The sequence below is a fragment of the Pituophis catenifer genome, unplaced genomic scaffold (genome assembly GCF_029215685.1).
Source record: "Pituophis catenifer annectens isolate HBS135680 unplaced genomic scaffold, rPitCat1.0.hap2 SCAF_7, whole genome shotgun sequence".
NCBI lineage: Eukaryota > Metazoa > Chordata > Lepidosauria > Squamata > Colubridae > Pituophis > Pituophis catenifer.
In genome coordinates this window covers 19,397,968-19,419,336 of record NW_027256887.1, presented here as the reverse complement: position 1 = coordinate 19,419,336, position 21,369 = coordinate 19,397,968, and the positions used below count along the sequence as shown (strand labels likewise).

Genomic DNA, 21,369 nt, shown 5'->3' with positions numbered 1-21,369 from the left:
AGCTGTGGTATTAAATGCAAAGCAATTAATTTCTTAGCAACTCCGTTGACCAGAATGGCTTGAAAACAATTCTTGCAGCAGAATATTATCAATAAACAATAACAGCCTTTAAAAGTAATACATTGTTCTAATAGTACATTTGATTTTAGCTCATCTTAATTTCAATGACTTTATTTACAAACTGATTTTAAACAGTACCATTGTTAATTAAATATTTTGACCATATGAACAGTTAATGCAAGTTACTATGAATTTTGTTATTGTAAGAAACTAATACAATTGCTGGTATTTTGGTTGTTATAAAATTTATGCAAGTTTGTAACAAATACATTTTACCCTTCATCTTTTGCTGATTTTTTTTTAAAGTTAAACTTGTTTTTACTTTTGGATAAAATAAAAATCTTTATTGCAAGTCGGTTCTAGTCATTGGATTGATGTTGCTTTAACTAAAATCGCCGAAGTTTCCCAATTTCTGATAAATGTCACTTGCAGATCTGATCACAGGAACACATAATCCTGCATTCATAGATTATACAAAATCATAGTGTGATTTTGATACAGTGCAATCTATTAAAAGAAGAAAATGAATAGTCATGTTTGGTTAGGGCAGAAATCCAGAAATCATGTGGTTATTGATTGCAGCTTAGTGTGATGAGTAAATGGAGATGCATGTTTTTGATTTACTTTTGTATAAAATATACTACTTTGATAAATGCTCAAGAATGTAAGGCAGAATCAGCTAAAGAAACCAGGATTTTTTTAAAAAAACAGTGACAATTTTGAAATATGACTTGTTTTTATTTTAGCCAACAACCTTAATTTAAAAAATCCAGCCACAATTGTCAATGGGAATTGAGACTGTGGAGACGTAGCCATATTTTTAGATGAGCCATTTCCTTTTTATGGTTTCTAAAGTAATAACATGTTTCTTCTTTCCCAGCCTGTTTATTTTATATTACACAACTTTATAGGCGGGGTGGGGGTGGGGGGCTTAAAACTGAAACAGTTTCAGTGTTCAGAGTTTTTCACCTTAATTATCCATTTCTGTACCAAATCCTATTTTTGATATGATGGTCTTATAATAGTTTGGTAAATGGTACTAAGTATGGTAATCAGTTATTACAAATGTGTCAAAAAAAAAAAAGCTATTGTTGATAGCTGGAAAATATCTGACCCCCCTGAGTGATTTGGACAATATATTACAGTAATGTATTTAAAGTAACACTATAAAGAAATGGTTTAATAAATAAAATAATTTCACTTTGACTCTTAGGCTTTAGATTTTTCTGATGGGAGTTTATCCTTAAAAAAGACAATTATGTACAACAGAAGAAGAGAATATGAAATTAGTGTCAATAAATTATAATTGAAAAGCAATTGAACAGAAAAGAGTTCCAAGAACATTTAAAAAATGGATTATGTCCAAGAAAGCGATAAGGGAGTGTATCAACCAAATTTATGCCCCAGTTATTTCATGGCTTAGAAATCACTGTTGAAAAAAGTAATTCTAGGTCCCATCCATCCATAACGCCAGTGATAAGGAATGTGTGATAAGACCTTAGAAGATAAGCTGTGTCAATTGGCAAAGGTGGCCCTTTTTTATATTCTACTTTCAATTCATAGAAGAGCTTCCTGATAATAATGAGAACTCTAAACTACACAGAAATGAACCGGAAAATACAGGTTTCAGTAAATTATATTATGCAAAAAGAGTAATGATGCCTGATGGATTTTATACTTTGTAATAATTAGAAATTAATTACAGAAGATGCTGTGTCTATTTGATTTTTCTAAACAGTACCAATAATAGTAATTAATGGGATCAAATGTTCATATTACAGCCTGCTGTTGAGTTTTGTGTGCTGTATATGTATGTTCAAAAGAGAAAAAAAAGACATCAATAGTATCAGACAAATTTGGCCTGGAGATCAGAAGAATATGATCAAATAATATATACTATACAAAGTGTAAAAAAAACATTAATTAAAATTTTGATGTTTATCAATCATGGGTAAATGTAGACGATATTCTTAAATATGGTCATAGGCCTCTTAAATCAATATTTAGTACTGTGCATGAATTTGATAATGAAGACCTAAATATGTACTAACAAAAAAATAAACTAAATCAAACATGTTCTGGTTTACCATATCTTTTTTATTTTATGTTCTATCATAAATCTCCTACAGTGAATGAAAGAAGCAGCTTTCATTGTTTTTTGTATCAGACATTCCAAAAATATTTCTACGTGTTAATTCATCTCAAATGTTGAATTAAAACTTTGAAAGCAGAATGAATGTTTCTTAGAAATTCTACTGCAGAAGACAAGTTTAATAATTAACATAAATAATATATCTTTCCAGTTACAATAACTGTAACTGGAAAGCTACTATAACAGAATCACCGTCCCTTAACAGGATATTGGTAAAAATTATCCAATGTGTAACATCTCTTACTTGCAGTGTTACAAAACAGTCTTAAGAGTATTACTATGGACTATGGAAGTAGTCAAGCCAAGACTGATGATGTGAGAAATGCTTAAATGTATGCAATGTGGGCAGTAAGCAAACTGTTTGAAATCGAGCTGATTCATACTTTGGCATCCTTGTGTAATTCCTTTTTTTTGACAGAATTCTCACCCATGTTTCCCTGAAAATAAGACCAGGTGGTATTTTCTTTTGGGCCCCAAAATAAGCACTAGGGCTTATTTTCGGAGGGGTGTCTTTTTTCCCCATGTATGGAAGGCCCACTTCTGCTTGCTCACAGGCAGGGGTCATGCACAGTGTGCCAGTGCTGCCACAGTGAGGCGGAGGATGGAGCTTCCCCATGCGCCCTGCACCAGCTTACCTCAGGGCCCCCACAGCCAGACCACCAACATCCGAGCAGCTGCCTCGCCTCACAGCAGCAGCTATGACAGTCCCATCCAGCAGGATCCCACATGGCTGCCGGCCCACTTCTGCTTACTTCTGGCCGCAACAGAACAGGAGGCCGAGTGACGTGCTGGTGCTCCTAAGTAGGGCTTGTTTTGGGGGTAGGGCTTATATTAGGTGCACATGTAAAAAACATGCTAGATCTTATTTTCGGGGAAACAGGTAATACAAAACTGTCTAGCTAAATGCATTGATTGCTGCTGAGACTGATCTTAGTAACTAAAACAAATAAGTAAAATAATCCAGAGTTTACCCCCTTCACAAAAATGTTTGCTTTATGTACAAATCCCCTGCCCACAATGCACAAGGTTGCCTGCCTACAAAGGTCACAATGGTAGTTAGGTAAGGAGCAATGTAACACTTTGTAAGGGGAGGGTAAAAGGAGAAGTCTCAAGTGTCACCAAGTAGAGGAGCTCTGCTGTTTCCAGGAGGGTAAGACAAAACTGAAAGCGAATACCCAGAATGCTAATCTAGTAGCCCTTTTGAAAGCATAGTAAGTACTTGATAATAAAAGAAAGATGATGAAATGAAAAAGGAAGGTGGTTGACAACATATTCCTAGGATGTGCATCAGAACCTTGTAAAAATCATTTAGGAGCTCACATGTTCATGAACAACAAATTACACTTTGGGTTTTTCATATTAATTCACATAAATGATGTGGTTAAACATACCCAGGGTTTCAATCTGTTTCCAGTGATTATACGCATTGATGGTACATTTTGTCTGGAAGTAACTAAAAAGGATGTTTGCCTTTCTTTGACAACCATGACAGACCTGCTTAAGGACTATAAGTAAACTATATTCGATGAAAATCATATGTTTAGAACTTCAGTTAAAATCATATATTTGGTAGTTGACAGAAAAGCAAAGGAGAGATTTAGCCATACTCTTTAAAAAAGGAAATATTTTTATATTTCATTTTCTTGAATAACTGCTGCTTGTAACTTTTGGTAGAAATATAGTATTAAGGTTGTAATATTTCTCCATTGGCAGGACTGTGACAAAAGAGTGAAGCAACAATGACAGGATGAACCGGCTTCATGTAGAAAGAAAATCTAAAGACGAAGAAACAAAACATGAAGGAGAAAATAGTTAGTGTTTACAAATTACAGCATTGGGGGTTTTTCCACTGGGGTTGTGGGAAGGGGAGCATTAAAAGCATCAGGAAGACGACTGGATAATTACATGATCCTTAAAAGATCATCCCCTTCAATTCCACACTCAACATCAGAAATCTGGTTTTATAATAACTGATATAACTGATCTGTCTCCACTTCTGTGTCATTTAGTGCAGGTAAAGCTTTTTCTGCAGATCAGAAAAAGGAGGCATTCTGGGTGTTAGATGACAGGAAATGAAGGAATTTGGTCAGGGGAAAAAATTAGACTAGGTGTTTCTCTGATCTAAATACAAATCTTCCCATTCATAAAATTAAAGATAAAAAATTTAAAATTCCTCCAAGAGGATGGGGAGATACTCATATCCCTCATTTCCATCCTTCAAAGTTGGCAAAGCATTAAGTTGAATGCTCTGTTGTCAGAATATTCTGATCTATACATAAGGTTGCATTTCCATATCACTAGCAGTTCAACAGATTTTTTTTTTATGCCTTCAAGTCTTGACTCCTGGTGACTGCCTGGACAAGTCCTAGCAATTTTGATGGCATGATTTTGAAATGGTTTGTCTTAGGACTGAAAGTGAGTGATTGGCCCAAAGATCCCAGCTGGCTTTATGCCTAAAACAGGACCCAAAACCATGTTCTTTGGGTTTTTAGTTTGATACCTTAATCATTCTCTAAATGGTATCTTTTTGTAGCAAGAGAACCAACCAATAAGAACTAATCCTAATTAATATATTTCTTACTCACCTGTTGTGGTGAAATAGTTTTTTGCACTGCTTCAGTAAGATTAATCGTGAATCAATGAATCCCACGGAATTCTATTTTTGACTCCCTTTTACTATTGGTATTCTAATAACCATGTGGATCAAATCAACAAAACAGCCCCAAATTCTCACTCAAGATGCAAGTAATCAGATTCAAAGTATTATATTTTAGACATGTTATTCAAAGACCTGGAAAAGTCTATAATGCTGGGAATCATAGACTATTAGGCTGGGAGAGACCTTGGATGTCCTCTAGTCCAGGAAAAATGTAGCAGGAAATAAGGGGGCAATTAGCATCAATGTAGATAGACTCAATTATAGCAGGAATATGTGCACTGTTGGAAGAGCTGAAGGACCAGGTTGGGAGCAGATCCACCCGGATATGGTGAATAAGAGTTCATACCATCTTGATGGCACATAATCAAACTAAATAGAACCGAAAACATAAACTCCTACAGTGAACTCCAGCCTACTTTCTACTTTATAATAAGTTTACCAGAATCCTTAATTATGTAGTATACAGTATCATAGAATTATAGGGCTGCGAGGGACGTTGGATATCTAATCTAACCCTTTGCCCAGGAGTCTTTATTCTATCATGTACAAATAGTTGTCCAATCCTGAAAATCCCCAATGATGGAGCACCGAAAACTCTGGGAAGCAAGCTGTTGTATTGACTAATTGTTCTCACTGCCAGGAAATTTCTCCTTAGTCCCAGTTTGGATCTTCCTGTGATGAGCTTCCACTCATTGCTTCTTATACTGCCTTCAGGTGCTTTGGAGAATGGATGTCTTCCCTGTGACATCCATTCAAATATTGGAAGATGGCTATCATGTCACCCTTAATCCTTTTCTTCGTAAGGCTAAATTTACTTAGTTCCCGTAACCATTCATTATACAGTTAGATTCCAGATCTCTTATCATCTTTGTTGCTCTTCTTTGCACACTTTGTAGGACCTCAACATCCTTTTTGTATCATGGCGACCAGAACTTGACGCAATATTCCAAGCGTGGACTACTAGTGCAGTATAGAGCAGTACTATCAGTTCTCGTGATCTTGACCCTATCCCTCTGCTAAGACATCCTAGGATTACATTGACTTTTTTTGGCAATGTAATTGCCAAATTACTGCTGGCTCATTCTTAAGTGGTGGTCCACTAGGACATCTAGATTCCCCTCACAAGCACTACTGTTGAACCAGGTACTGCCTATTCTGTGTCTGTGTATTTGGATTTTCCTGCAAAAGTGGAGAACCTTAATTTTCTTACCACTGAACTAAATCTTGTTCAAAAGGGCCGAATGCCCAAGTCTGTCAAGAACCTTCTGAATCTTGAGTCTGCTTTCCAAAATGTTAGCCATACACTCCAGCTTAGTGTCATCCACAAACTTGATGAGCGCCTCTTCATCCCTCATCTAGGTCATTTATGAAGATGTTGAAGAGTACTGGGCTCAAGACAGAACCTTGAGGTACCTCACTGCATGCTTTCCTCCACACAGATATAGTTCCAGTGAGGACCATACAGCTTTCCATAAATAAGTTTCCTAACAAGATGACTAATGACTGTATGCAGAGAGATAAGTTCTGTTCAATTCAGCAGGACATACATCCATGCTCCCACATAAAGGTGGATAAGATCATTCTGTATTTTAGGATGTCCATATGAACAAGTTAGCTATTGCTAGAGATGGGATTCTAGGCCACAGTAAATGGACATTTGGTCTAAAATAGTTATGGATCAAAATGAATGACATCTGGTAGTTTACCCTCCAGTATATATGTCAAATGTTATGGATGAGTGTATGACAAGGAAATATTTTATTCTAGAATGTATGCCGGTAGTCATAAAAATAGTTACACATCTAAATCTGAATATATGAAAATGATCTGATGAAATTAATTTGGGTATAAGTTATAACAATTGGGGTTCAATGTGAAATAATCAAAACATTTAAGGGATCCTAAGATTGGATTTGGATTTGTTTTTCTGAAAATAAAGAAAAAATCCAATGATTATTAGAAATCTTTCCTCCCAGAGTTTATATAGTCTTTTCCAATCTTAAAAATTCTAACATCACAAAGATGAGGAAACAGGTATGGAAAATTGATTTAGCAGTATCTCAGGAAGTCGGTATCAAGAAGGCAGTGGGCTAGGCTTATCAGCCTCTGAAATGCAGGGGACAGGCCCAATGAAGCAGCAAATAAGATCTACTGTGATCCTAGCCATTACTGGTCACCTGACTTCACTTCCAATGTTGTTATACCCCATGCAACTGCAACTGGATGCTGTTGACTAAAGAGGGAATGCCATTATAGTAACACAGGTGTAGCTGGGGCTGACCTAAGGAGTCTCCCTCATGGGTTTGCCATGAGATGAAAGTAATATTACGGGAACAAGGCAGAGAAAGGTTGTTGCCAGACTATGATTCAACATAAACAATGATAGCTGCATGACAAAGTAGCAATAATGGTACATTCGAATATCTGCAAAAAATACCATTTGCCTGCAAGCAGGAAGTGACAGGTCCATAAAATAGAGAAAATAGAAAATGAAGAAGCTAAGGTGCTCTGAGGCTTTAGAATCCAAACAGACAGGCACCTGCCACATAACACTATTGTCGATAAGAAAGACAAAAAAGTCTGGGTAGTAGATGTAACAATACTTGGAGATAGCAGAATAGAAGAGAAAGAACTGAAGAAAACCACAGAATACAAAGACCCGCAAGCAGAAATAGAACAACTGTGGCAAAAGAAAGCAAAGATACTATCAATAGCAATGGGTGCCTTGGATGCAATCCCAAAACAACTAAAAGGCCACTTGAACACCATTGGCATTGACAAAATCCCCACCAGTCAGTTGCAAAAGGCAGCTTTACCTGGAACAGCTTACATCCTGTGACAATACCTTTAACACCATCAAACAACACCATTTGCCTATGCCATGTCCTTGGGAAGGACTAAACAGGTGGCTAAAAATGGAAAATCTAGTCTAAACCTCTGGCTGTTTGTACAACAAACCATAATTTATTGAATGTTTATAGACCTTTGGCCCTGTAGGCAAGATGCCCATTTGTCTTTAATTTGAACATTCAGAGGAGGCTCACCTATTAGTTTGTTTAATTCCACATATGTAAAAATTCACTCCAACTCTAGTTGGTTCACCTTACAAGTTTTGCTTATTTTCTATCAGGTTTAACAGAGTCTGAACGCTCGCCTGAAAAAAATCTGAATATTGCTTTGGACAATTGCCTTCCTGTAGTTTCCTGCCACCATGGGATGTTTCCGGGTATGTTTCTAGTATCTATGCACTGGGATATTAAGCATTCACTTAAAAAAATATTGTGAAATATTTCATGTGAGCTGATTAACACATACAATGCATTTTGATCGGGAATATATAGTATAAGAAAATTAGAGCAATTGCATCTGATCAAAGGAGCAAAAACAGAACCTTCAGTTGCACTATGTGTATCTGTCTTCAAGTCAGTTTGATTCCTAGTCCTACTTGACTATTTTGTTTGGCGTCTACTGAACTATTCCCTGCTGTTTTCTTCCTAGCACTGACAAAGACTGATTGGCCCAAGGCCACCCATCTGGCTTTGTGCTTAAGATGGGACTAGAATTCAGAATTTCCCCATTTCTAGCCTGTTGCCTTAACTCAGGGTTGTCAAATTTGCGGCCTGCGGGCCAGATGCGTCACATGCTGGCCATGCCCATCTCTGGTTTAGCGAAGGGGAAAAAAGTCATGATAAGTCACATGATGACAATGTGACACCGCGAGTTTGACACCCCTACCTTAACTGCTACACCAAATTGACTGCAGTATTAATATTTTTACAGGTCAGCCTATGGTTCCCTTTTGTATTTTAAAAAATAAATTAAAATAATGAGAAGCTGCTATATTTAGGCCTTCCAGCAGCATCTTCATTTATTCCAGGAATAGCTATAGATCCTGAATAGTGCAAAAGCTCTTTTAAAAAAAGGAATAACGAGGAGCTGCATCTTAATGCACATTTTGGAAGTGTACCCAAATGCCCAGAAAGAGGATACTGTAAAGTTAAAGCATGGATAGTAAAAAATGTCCTATCGAAGAGGGCAGTGGGGAGCTAGCATTCTGTTAAATACATGTTTTCCAAGTGGCTCTGTCTCCATGGCAGCTATTTTATGAGTTACATCCTCCCATAGTCCTTTATGAGAATGCTCCTAACTTCTTACTAGCATTCCAAATGTGTCCACCCATCACCCTAAAAGATTGAAGACTCCAGAGTAAAGGATTAGAGCTTTGGACTCTGCTTCTATGATCCCAACCAACATAGGAGTCCAACTTCAGAGGGTGTAACATAGATCAGATTTCTTTTCCTGTCTTACTGCAAAATACTAGTTCATTTCTACATCAAAATACTCCAACACAAGGGAGTCTGTAACTGAGGTATGACAACTGGTTGGACACGGGGAGCAAAGAAGCTACTGGGTCCAGGGGTGGGCTTCAAAAATTCTAGCCAGGGGTTCTCTGCCTGGTTGCTGGGTGGGCGTGGCCATGGTGGATGTGGTCTAATAGGCCTCCTGCACCACGGGGGGGGGGGGGCATTTTTGCCCTCCCTGGGCTCTGGAGGCTTTCCTCTGGGAGGATGAAAACGGCCTCCCCAGGCTCTGGAGGCCCTTCCCGAACTTCCGGTAGGCCCATTTTTTGCCCTCCCCGAGCCTCTGCGCATACCCTGCACTTACCTGCATCCAAAATGGGCTGCGTGGGGACTCCTGTGAGGGGTAGGGAGGGGTGGGCGGGGGCAGCCAGGAGTGGGATTTTGGGGTTCTCCAAACTGCACAGAATCTTACCTAGAGGTTCTCCTGAACCCCTGCGAACCCCCAGCAGCCGACCCCTGACTGGGTCCATCTGGCACCTCACAACCACAGCTCCCACTGTGACAAAACATTCAGATTAGACCTGAGGTCTGTACAACTGGAAGACTAAGGTTACAAATCACAGAGTTGTCAATAAGGGGAAGGAGAAACATCATTGTTTTTGCATCCTCTTACTCTAGTTTCTCTGAGTACTTTAGCTGGAGGCAGGAATCATTAGACAAAAAATCTGACTCTAGATTAGGAAGTTCGAAAATTAAAAGTTGCTATCTTTTGACATGACCTATGAAGAGACTGTCTATCTGTGGTCAGAAATCAACTATCCAAGAGAAAATGTCCCTGAAACAAATGTTATCATCTGTCTTTGCTATGGCCCATTACAGGTAGTCCTCAGTTAACAACTGCCCTGTTTAGTGACTATTCAAACTGATAATGGTGCTGAAAAAATAGGTTCACAATTGGTCTTCATAATTATGACAGTCATAGCGTCCTCACTGTCTTGCGATCATGATTTGGACACTTGGCAACCAGTGCAATTTACAACAGTTAAGGGTTCTGCAGTCATGTGAGTGTCACAGCTGGCTTCCCACAAAGTCAATGGGGAAGCGGCCAGTAAGTCACAAGTCACGGTGACATGACACCTCACTTAATGACCCCAGCGGAACTGATGTTGTAAGTCAGGCATGGTCACATGATGTTTCATTTAATAATCATGTCACTTAGTAGTAGAGTTGCCAGACCCAATTGCCATTACCAGTACTGTCAGCGTGATGTGCTTTAATGCATGGGAAAAAAGGCGGGAAAATTTCCTCCCATATATGTAAGATTAATTTAGAATAATAGCCTCCTTTCATTTAATTTCATTTTCTGAAAGAGGTTCTGCACCATTTCTGACTCTCAGCTCTTCTCAGATGGAATGTTCCTCATTATATAAGTGCATTTGTTTCCAATAATCTCCCATGGCAACATTCCAAGAAAAGAAATAGGCAATACAACTTCATTCCATACTGACAGATATTAAGATGAAAGAAGGATTTGGGGAATTTTTTTCAAAGACTTGGGCAATGGTTTGATCTAGTAGTTAAGGCTCAAGGCTAGAAACCAGGAGACTGTGAGTTCTAGTCCTGCCTTAGATATGAAAGCCTGCTGGATGATTCTGGGACCAGTTGCTCTCCTTCAGCCCAACCCACCTCACAGGGGGAGGAAGGAAGGAGTATTAGGTATGTTTGCTGCCTATAAAATTAATAAAGGCAGAATTAAAAAATATTTTAAAAGTTACTTTTTTGCTAATCCCACTGGAAAATATGGAAGATGAAGAGGATAACAGAGTTTGTACATTTCATGGAAGTTTATCTAGTGGTCGAAACTGTAATTTCAATGAATTTGGGTAATTATGCTAAATTAGACTAAATTTAGTATAGACAAGGGGCATCTTGGCAACTTTAAGACTTGTGGGCTTCAACTCTCAGAATTCCCCAGCCAGCCTTGGACACACCTTGGACACAGCCTTGGACACATATCAATTGTGTAAATAGAGATATTACTTCAATAATAAGTTTTTTCTTCCTTTGGACAAAATCTGGCCTGTGGCAAAGGTTATCTGTGTTGATGCTCTGGGCCCCTGACATCAGGAAGCTTTGATTGTGAAGTCACTGTTTTAATTTCTCACAACTCCCCAGTATGGTACTCTGTCAAGTCATTGTGGGAAATTTTAGATGGCCTGCCAGACTGAGGCACAACTGCTATCAGGTTTGCCCACAGCCAGGAGTGACCACCAGAGAATAATCTGACCAGGAATCTCTTAGTCCTGAACTTAATCTGAATTACTAGCTGTAGAGTCTACGAAAGGCCACATTTATACATAATCTGCTTTATTTTATATGCATAATTAATCTTCATTCCCCCTTCCAATATGTAGCCTATCCATAGGCTTTAATCCAAACATAATTAGCTCTAGTGTACATGTATAATGTTGCTTGCACAAATTGCCAAGAGGATTGTTAACATTGGCTAGTTAGTGCTCAAATATTTTAATTGCTCTTCCTCAGAGGTTCATCATGACCCATAGGGAAATTGATCACTAGTTGTCAGAAATCAAATAATTTTTAATGTCAAGAGAAATCTATTGAATATGCAGGGATATTTGGGAGCATTTATTTATTTATTTGTACCCCACCTTTATTATTTTTACAAATAACTCAAGTTAGCAAACATATCCAATACACATTTCTCCTCCTATTTCCCCATGACAACAACCATATCAGGTGAGATGGGCTGAGAGAGAGTAACTGGCCAAAGTCATCCAGTTGACTTTCATGGCTAATTCATGGTCTCCTGCTTTCTAGCCTGGTTATTACTAAATAACCTCATTTTTTTTAGTGCAGTTCTAATTCTATATTGTTCTTCTTTTATTTAACCATTTTTATAACATAGTTTTTTCCTTTATATTTTTAGAGCTCACATCGAGATCAGTGGAAGAATTGCCTCCTCCCAGAATAGACAAATACAAGCTTGCAAGATTTTTAGCAGATAAAGCCATCAGGGTATATTTAATAGGAATATTTTTGAAATAGTATTTGTATTGTAGCATGTCTGTCTAATTTTTGGAATTAAACCATTTAAAAATATTTCACAAACATATTTAAATATAGCACCCTGAATAAGGAAAAAAAGGGAAAATATTGCTTTGAATAAATAGAGATAAAAGTGAAAGCAGAGTTGGCTTGCATCTGTTTAAAAATACAGCTGCATAATTCTTTGCACTCAGTTTCATGTCTATATTTTTTCATTCTTCTAAAAGATTCTTAAAAGCTGAGATCATGGCAATATATTATTCTTCAGTCAGTGACTTTAAAGTGATTTGAAAAGGAATTTTTCAGTGCATTTTCCCAAGTTTTCAGATCTGTCAAAAGCCTGCAAGATCTAATTAACTCAGAGATGACAATGGGAGAAAAATAATATCTGTATATCTATTGTAGGATGGTTTGATACAACTGTTGTTCAAAGTTCTTTAAGTTTGTTGTCTGCAAACTGCCATTATGTTTTGGTGAGTGGCTTTGAGGTCTCATTCTTCAGTGACTCCCTTCAATGCTTTGGTGAGGTCATGGAGTCAGAAGTAGGGTTGAAAAGATCTAAATGTCCTAAGTATTGGAATGATACCATTGGGATATTATATCAGTATATCAATTCTCCTATATATAAATAGGGTAATTTACCTCTCCTCAGCCTGCTTTCTCTCTCAGTCTTGTGCTGATTGCATGTGGAACATGAGGGGGGGGGGAAGTTCCCATGCCAGACCTGCTTCTAATAATGTCAAACATCCAGAAACTCAGCTGTAGACTTCCCAGTCAGAATTGGATTCTACCTTGTCCAGATGGGATTCTTCTGTGTATAGCAAAGGTGTAGACTGCCATAATGATTTGGGGAGAACAAAAGTATCATGGCATACACAGCTCTGCCCTCTGCCCGAATTCAGAAAAACTCAAGCAAGTTTGTTTCCAGATTATTATCTGTGAAAGTTGCAGGCAGTTCAGACAAGGGAATCTCTGACTCTTCTTTCAGATATTATACTGAACTATAACTCCTAATATGCCTCACTGGCTGTTAGTCTTGGGACTGCTGGGAACTCCACTTTGGCAACTTAAAGACCACAGATTCCCCATTCCCATTCTAGTTAGTCCACAGTACAATATGTATTATTATTTTCTTCAACACAGCATAATTTCTTCTCCATTTGTGGTATAAGAAACAGACTCCTTCCCACTCACCATACAGAATATCTTATTTTCTGCAATGACTGTCAGGTACAGGTAGTCCTTGACTTACAACAGTTCGTTTAGTGACCATTCGAAATTACAATGGCATTGAAAAAAGTGACTTATGATCATTTTTCACACTTATGACCATTGCAGCATCCCTATGGTCATGTGATCGAAATTTAGATGCTTGGGAACTGACTCATATTTACGATGGTTGGGGTGTCCTGAGGTCACGTGAGCCCCTTTTGTGATCTTCTGACAAGCATCATCAATAGGGAAGCCAGATTCACGTAACAACTACCATGTTTCCCCGAATATAAGACCAGGTCTTATATTAATTTTTGCTCCAAAAGACACATTAGAGCTTATTTTCTACTTAGGTCTTATTTTGGGGAGGAAATACGGTACTAAATGCACCCATCTGACTGACAATCTTAACTGGGGCTTATTTTGGGGCTTATTTTGAGGGTAGGGCTTATATTACAAGCATCCTGAAAAATCATGCTAGGACTTATTTTCTAGTTGGGTCTTATTTTTGGGGAAACAGGGTATCTTTCTAACTTAACAACTTTGGTGATTCATTTAACAACCATGGCAAGAAATGTCATAAAATGGGGCAAAACTCACTTAATAAGTATCTTGCTTAGCAACAGAAATTTTGGGCTCAATTGTGGTCATAAGTCGAGGACTACCTGTACTATATTTCCCTCCACCTTTATGATTACCAATCAGCCAAACCAGCTTGTTACCTTTCTCACTTCCCCCCCCCCCCATACTTTCCCACTCGTGGACCATGACATCCATTTCACATGAGACCATCTCTGGTTTTAGGGAGTGTCTCGGAACCAATAGGGTCCCTTCTTTGAGAACTATTTTTTTGTGAGTCTTTTTAGAGTCCTCATTCTGATAGTTTTTCATGTGCTGACATCTGGGAAAAAGAAGAGCATATCTATCCGCACATAATTTTCATATCTATCACCTGTTTGAGCAGCTGCCATGTAGTCCATCTTTTATACATATCTATTCATACTTTCACACAAATACATCAGGGGTGGGTTCTACTTACCTTTACTACCGATTTGCAATGGGACTGTATGCGCAGATTGCCGATGATGACATCCGGGATGGTGGGCGGGGTCTCCCGCCAGTTTTACTACCAGTTCTTGCGAACCGGTCCGAACTGGGGGCAACCCACCACTGAAATACATGGCATAAAATGCACAATACAGTTGTAGACATCTAGACCCCGCAAAACCAATAACAAGATATATGTTGATGGCCTCCAACCTGGAAGTTGACGGGATTTAGATTGGAGTCATGAGTGGCCCAACATCCTTGGAGGCAGTTTCAGAGATGCCCAATAGTTGTTACCAAAGGGTTATTTTTGTGCAGCTGAGGATAAATTATTAACCATCTCACTGGGAGTAATTTTATTAGGTTTAATTTTAATTAAATGTACACTTTTACAGAAATCAATTTTAATTTTTTTAAAAAAGGGAAAACCTTTCTCAAATTAAGTTTTTGTCCTGGCCTACTATTTGGCTTGATAAGCTATCCAAGTCCAATGGAGCCTTCAGCCAATTGAGAACAAAATTAATTTGCTTGGAAGCATTGAGGGCAATATAGTGATGGCAAAGAATCTGCACAGTATGGTAAAAGGGGTTAAGATGACAGCCATGATACTGCAATCAAAGCTTCATAGTTTTTTATGTGCATTACCGTTTATTTTTGAGAGAGACCATTAAAAAAATTAACTAAAGAGAAAGATGAAGAACACACCATTTTGTTGACTATTGCTTTATGTTAACATCAGCTCTGAAACCCCTTTATAATTTCAGGAAAGGAGAATTTTTACCATCTGTGGTCCTTACCCAGTAATTCGCTCTTGTTTAAGAAAGAGAGGATGGGTGGAAAGAAAGCATATACTTAAATTTGACATTCAGGACCATAAAGATGAAGGGAATGAAGCAGAACGTGACAACGGTGTTAAAAATGGTAACAGATCTTTTAACTATGTTTTTTTTCTTGCTTTTTATTTGCTTAGAAATGCATAAATAATTGGCTTGAATTTCCTGTGAAATATGCTTTTCTACTCTACTTTCAGGGTTGGCAAACTTTAATGCACATAGGTGTCATGGATATGTGAATTATTTGAGATTTATATTATGTCCATATACTTTTTCAGATGTATTTCCCTCTCTGCCCTAAGAAGCCAAGAATTGCTAGTTTCTTATTTAGTAATCTCCCTTGATGATAACTTTACTTACTGTGAGCATTACAGAATGCTCACAATTATTCTAATTAGTGAAGAGGGAGAAGTACCAGTCAGAGAATGTTGTGAATAAGTGTAGCTGTTGGAAAATAAAAGGTTGGTTAAGATCAACTTAACGTAAGGACAACACATTTTGTGTGCTGTTAGTGGAAATGTTTGTTTTTAACCATTTAGTCCTGTCTTGACTCTCAGTGACTTTATAGGCAAGTGTTTCCCATGCTATCCTATCTTTCAATAATTGTATATACAACTTTGCATCATATTAACCCAGCATGTTCTTTGCTTTCCCCTTATTCTTTGTCCACTTAACATTCCTAGCATCACTGCCTTCTCCAATGAATACGCATGCATAACCTGGCTAAAGTAAATCAGATGTAGTCTTATGATTTTAGCTTCTAGTGATGTGTCTGGTTTTATATGTTTTGACACTTCTCTATTAGTTATTAGTTATTCTCGCTGTCCAGTATACGCAATAATTTACAGCAATGGAAATACCTTTTATACACTGCTCAAAAAAATAAAGGGAACACAAGCAGAAGACATCCGAGATCTGAATGAATGAAATAGCCTTATTAAATACTTTGTTCATTACATACAGTAGTTTTGTGTTCCCTTTAGTTGTTTGAGTAGTGTATAAACTACTGTATGTAAAGAACAAAGTATTTAATAAGAGTACTTCATTCATTCAGATCTCGGATGTCTTCTGCTTGTGTTCCCTTTATTTTTTTGAGCAGTATATTTAAATTAAGCCTACTTAATTAGAATAGTTCCACTATTTTGCAGCATCTGGGTTGCAAAAATTTAGACAATTAGGTACAGCAACTGGATTCACATTTGCTCCATCTCTTTGCTGCCATTTTTGGTTACAAATATCTAGGAAATTTGGTTCTCTTCTGCTCATGTTAAAGCATGTAATATCAATTTTTCATTTTGAAGTTAATGACTATAAATGACATTGGTTTACAATATAAAAGTGAATCTGGACACTAGAAAAAGGATATGGTGTGATGGGGGACTGTCAAAATTCTGATAATTCTACCTCATGACATGATTTTTCTAATAACATTTTTTTGGAAATAAATGTTGGAAGTAAGGCTTCCAAATGTTGGACGTAAGGCTTTTCATAGTTGGGATATAGCTTTCAGAACATTAAAAACATTTAACATATACTTCAATGTTCTATTATAGGCTAACCTTATTTGAATGTTATAGAATTTTTAATTCACGGCAATAATGTGTTTTCAATACCCTTTGCTGCAGCCTATTTAACTCTTTGTATTTTCTTTTTAAGAAAGCAAGGCAGTTTTGCATGAAGAAGAAAGTTTAAACAATTCAAATGACATCCATGATATAATGGTAAGATTATAGAGATAATCATGTTATTGTAAATTTTAGTATTTTTAGGTATTTTTGTCAAGTAGATTCCCAGCCCCACTAACTCATGTCACAGCAGAGGAAAAACAACATGTTTTGGTTTCAGTCCAATCATGTTCAGTTGGTCAGCAAATCACATGTATTTAAGTAATTTCATCCTGACACTTAATATAGCCCCTATGGGCTCTTCCAAATGAACAGTTCTTCATATTTCCATACAAAAGTTGTTGGGCAATTTTTCTGCCTTTCCCTTGAAATGAAATTTTCAGTGTAGAAAAATGAGGGAAAAAGTAGAAGGGAAGATGATTCAGTAGGCTTATCAATGGAAAATTACAGTGTAGGGCCTGTTAATAATGTAAGATTTTATTGCAGAATAAAAGATTTTATTGCACAATAAAAGATTGGTATGGAAGTTTTCATGAGAATTAAATATTTTGGGACCAGATCATTATAAGACTGTTTACATCTGTAAAACCTGCCACAGCTTTATGACAAATATCTGAATCCTAATCTATGGCCTTCCATGTAAGAGGAAACCAGTGCATTTCATGGATCCAATTGCACCAGATACAAACATGCAAGCAGAATTTTTATTTCTTAAATTTGATTTGTTTCACTAGCCTTATCTCTAGCCAGTTCTGCACAGATAAAACAGGGATCTTTTTGGTCCAAATCATGCAGCATACATTCTTTATTCTGCCTCAGTAGACCCAACAATTTTTCACAGCATTTGAAAAACCCAATATATGGGCCAGAAGTAAACTTATATTAATCATGTGTTTAAATTTGCATGCAAGTCGTCTGATTTTTAATTTGGCAGAATCCTGATGTGGGATGTTTCCCCAGGCACACTGGAGGTTCCATGGATATATTCTGAGAAATACATGAGAAAAATAATCTCATTCTCTTTTGTGTCTTAACAATGGTTATTTACTGCAAATTATATCTTTAAAGATGAATTGAAGTCTTCAGGTGATCTTCTGAACTATGTGTCTCTAGTATAGTTCCACGTTCTGCAATTGATCAGGACTTACGGATCCACTATAGATTTATAAAAGACATTTCCACACAAAGCCACCATTCCTGCCTCCCAATTCTGCCAGTAATGCTCACATTATTGTCTTGGCTGCTAAGAATCTTCATGAATTGATTAATAGTTCTTCCTTGTTCCCAGATGGTGGAACACAAAAATGGATATTCCCACCACCACTCTATTCCCACAACTCTTACTGCACCAAAGGAGTCTGAAGCCAATGCCTTTTTTTCTTCCCCCCCTTGCTTTCTCCCACTATCCACTTCCCTTTTCCCTTCCCCAATTTCCCTATTATTTGCATGTCATATTATAAACTAATAAAAAAATTGAATGGAAAGTTTATTTTCAGTGAGAGGGACCCACCTATTGTCGAGGGAGCAGTATATTCACCAGAATATCCTGCTGGATTGCCCTAAAATGCAACTCCTTACTCTGCAGTTCTAGAGGAAATACTAGCAAGTAACTGGACAGAATTTTCTCTGTAATATGATCTGAAGTGATTTATTGAGTCAGCATGAAAGACTCACAAAAGTTCACCTACATCATAGGAACACAGGTTTGGCACAGTGTATGTATGTGAAAGGGGCTAATGACTGATTACTTTTATGAATGTATTCACCCTTTGATGTTTAAAGAAAGTTATTCATTTAAACAAAGAAATAAACTAGAGTTATTCTTAGATGGGTAATAATACTGGCAGTATAAGACTCAATTTGCTTTGACTTGAAGGCCAAACTGAATCTGACTCCAATCCTGATTTCAATCCAGATCACATATATTTTCCATTTTCCATGTAGTTTTTCTTGTTATATGAATGCCTCTTTCCATCAATCTTCCATGCTTTATTGTTCTGTGCAACAACTATAGCCTTGGATCCTCAAGGAACTTTTCATTCCTTAATTACAGTACAAACAGGAATTCCTATAAAATGAAATGAAGGTTTTGCTTCAATTTGTTCAATTCAGAGATGGGTTATAAAAGAGTATTTGATGAAGTGGATAATATTTTCCATGTGGAAACATAACACAGTCTTCTTTGGGCCAGTCTAGATTGGTAAGAAATGAAGAAACTTCTTTTTATTGGACTACTAAAAAGGATGCAGTTGATTACTACACTCTCCATATTGATCAGATGTTGAACCATTATTCAAGAACTGGCTCTTTTACAACCAAAGTAAGTTAGTAAATAGTGAAAAGAATAACAAAACATTCATCTATTTCACTACGTTAAATAGAAAAAATTGACAGTCCTATTCCCTATAAATTGCATATGATTAATTACGGGTTGGGCCCTTGAGGTTTGAGGTTATGCGTTATTGGGAAGGCTTTCAAAAAGTACCATAATTTATTTCCTAACGAGCAATCTTACTTCCTGGCAGTATTTTGGTTGTGATGAACATAATTTCTATCATGTTGTCCATCAAACCGAAGCATGTAAGGAAGATGCAGAGAAAAACAAACAAACAATATCTGCCAGTAGGATTAGCCAGCAAACAGCTTAACCTGGTATCAGAAATGATTGCAAAAAAGGTTATAGATGCCAACTTGTTCTTTTTGTTTACTCCCTGTGGATATCCCCATCTAGCACAGAGGCCAGATGAGAAAAAAATGAGATGCGAGGACTGAAAATTTGAAATTCCTTTCTGGTATCAATTTTTTTTTTAACATAATTTCTTAACAATAGAGTGAAATATGAGATTTTCCCCTTGTGGTTTAACTTGTCAACAATGTTGTATACTTATAAATATTTTAATTAATGCTGGAGGCAAAGATGGACCTAAAGAGGGCCGGGGTTACAGTCCCTCTTTATAGACTGATGCAAATTACAACACACTAGTGACTGGAAAAAGCACCCTGGCATTTCATTGGATGTAACAACTCATATGCCTAATGAAGTCAGTGAGATCATTAAGGTGTAACTATGAGGTAATGAGGGTAGGACTACAATGACAAAGAGGTTTTGAAAAAACAAGGAGGCAGTTATTCCACAGTGTCTTTCAGGAAATTACCGTACTTCCTTTAGCTTTCATAGAACTCTGCTGAGCTCCCAGTACCTTTTTCCCAACTTACTCAGCATTCCTTGGCCTCCTGACTATTCTTTGGCTAAGCTAACAGTGTAGTTTTTCTGAGAAAGTCTTTTTGTAATGGGATAATTGCCTAATTTGACACTGGAGCCAATGCTTTCTTTTCTTGGAGAAGATATATTCAGCTTAGGGAATTTAGTTGGCCCTACAATGTCCATAGCATGCTGGCAAATCTTGAGGTTGACATCATTGTGGGATTTGATTTTGTGGAAGCAGTCCTCCCAGTTGATAGTGTTAAAACATTTTTTGGGGGAATTGAATGATCTGCTTGCTGTCACACCAAGATTTTAATCAACTATTGGCCAATATTATATCTATGCTGATTGGCAACAATTTTCCAAAGTCTCAAGGAAAAATATGTTGCTGAATCAAAGATCTTTTCAATGAAAAACAGATGTTCTACCATTGGAACAGAGTTGCCTTACATTATCCAAGATATATTGCCCATCAAGCAAAGGCTCAGGTAATTTGATGTGATGAAAATAAAATTTTTGTATTGCTGTATTGAGTATTCTGCCATTTCACATAGGTAGCAGGTAGATTTGTTTGTTAGTTATCCATAAGAGATGCCAGAATCCATTGCAAGCTTATTATTTTGGAAATTGTATATTTTGATCTTAGACAACTTGTTAGACAACTCAAGTTACGGGCAAATTGGAATATTTGAAGTAGAATAGATTAAATCTGAGGTGAAAATGCATAGGTAATATAGGAGTGGTGAAAGATGACTTTTTCCTGTCTGATCTTAGAGTGAGGAGTGGAGGATGGGGTTAAAAGGAAAGAATAAATTTAAAATTACATTATTCTTCCCTTTGAGTAACTTAACTACCTGACATAAGAGACACATATTTCGAGGAGGCCTGGAGGCCAACTTAATAGGGTTTCAGATGATCTTCTTGTGTTCACACATACAATGATGGTGGTGGAGGAGGAGGTGACATATAGGGTAATCTGTCTGTGATGGGATGTATTTTTGCCACGCCCCTAGTAACTGATTTGTGATGCATATGATAAGAACGGGCTTACATTTTATGAGCCTGAGGATATAAGTAGTATCTAGTCAACCGCAGGTTCTGTTGATTCTCACTTGTTTTGGCTTTTACATGCTAAGAGAAGGACAGTGGTTCTTAAATTGGTAGAAATTATCTCCAGAGGGAAAATTTGGGCATATTCTGAGGGCA

General features: G+C 37.2%; 1 protein-coding gene across 1 annotated transcript in view; it reads left to right on the top strand.

Moving 5' to 3' along the window:
- The first annotated feature begins 3,959 nt into the window (after positions 1 to 3,959).
- The window catches only part of TTLL8 (tubulin tyrosine ligase like 8), a 33,767-nt gene continuing 16,357 nt past the window's right edge, over positions 3,960 to 21,369 (top strand). Inside the window, exons 1-6 of the mRNA XM_070947258.1 lie at positions 3,960 to 4,023; positions 8,002 to 8,097; positions 12,123 to 12,211; positions 15,265 to 15,421; positions 16,990 to 17,054; positions 19,150 to 19,278. Of these exons, the coding sequence (XP_070803359.1) occupies positions 3,960 to 4,023; positions 8,002 to 8,097; positions 12,123 to 12,211; positions 15,265 to 15,421; positions 16,990 to 17,054; positions 19,150 to 19,278 (600 nt within the window). The remainder of the gene's footprint in view (positions 4,024 to 8,001; positions 8,098 to 12,122; positions 12,212 to 15,264; positions 15,422 to 16,989; positions 17,055 to 19,149; positions 19,279 to 21,369) is intronic.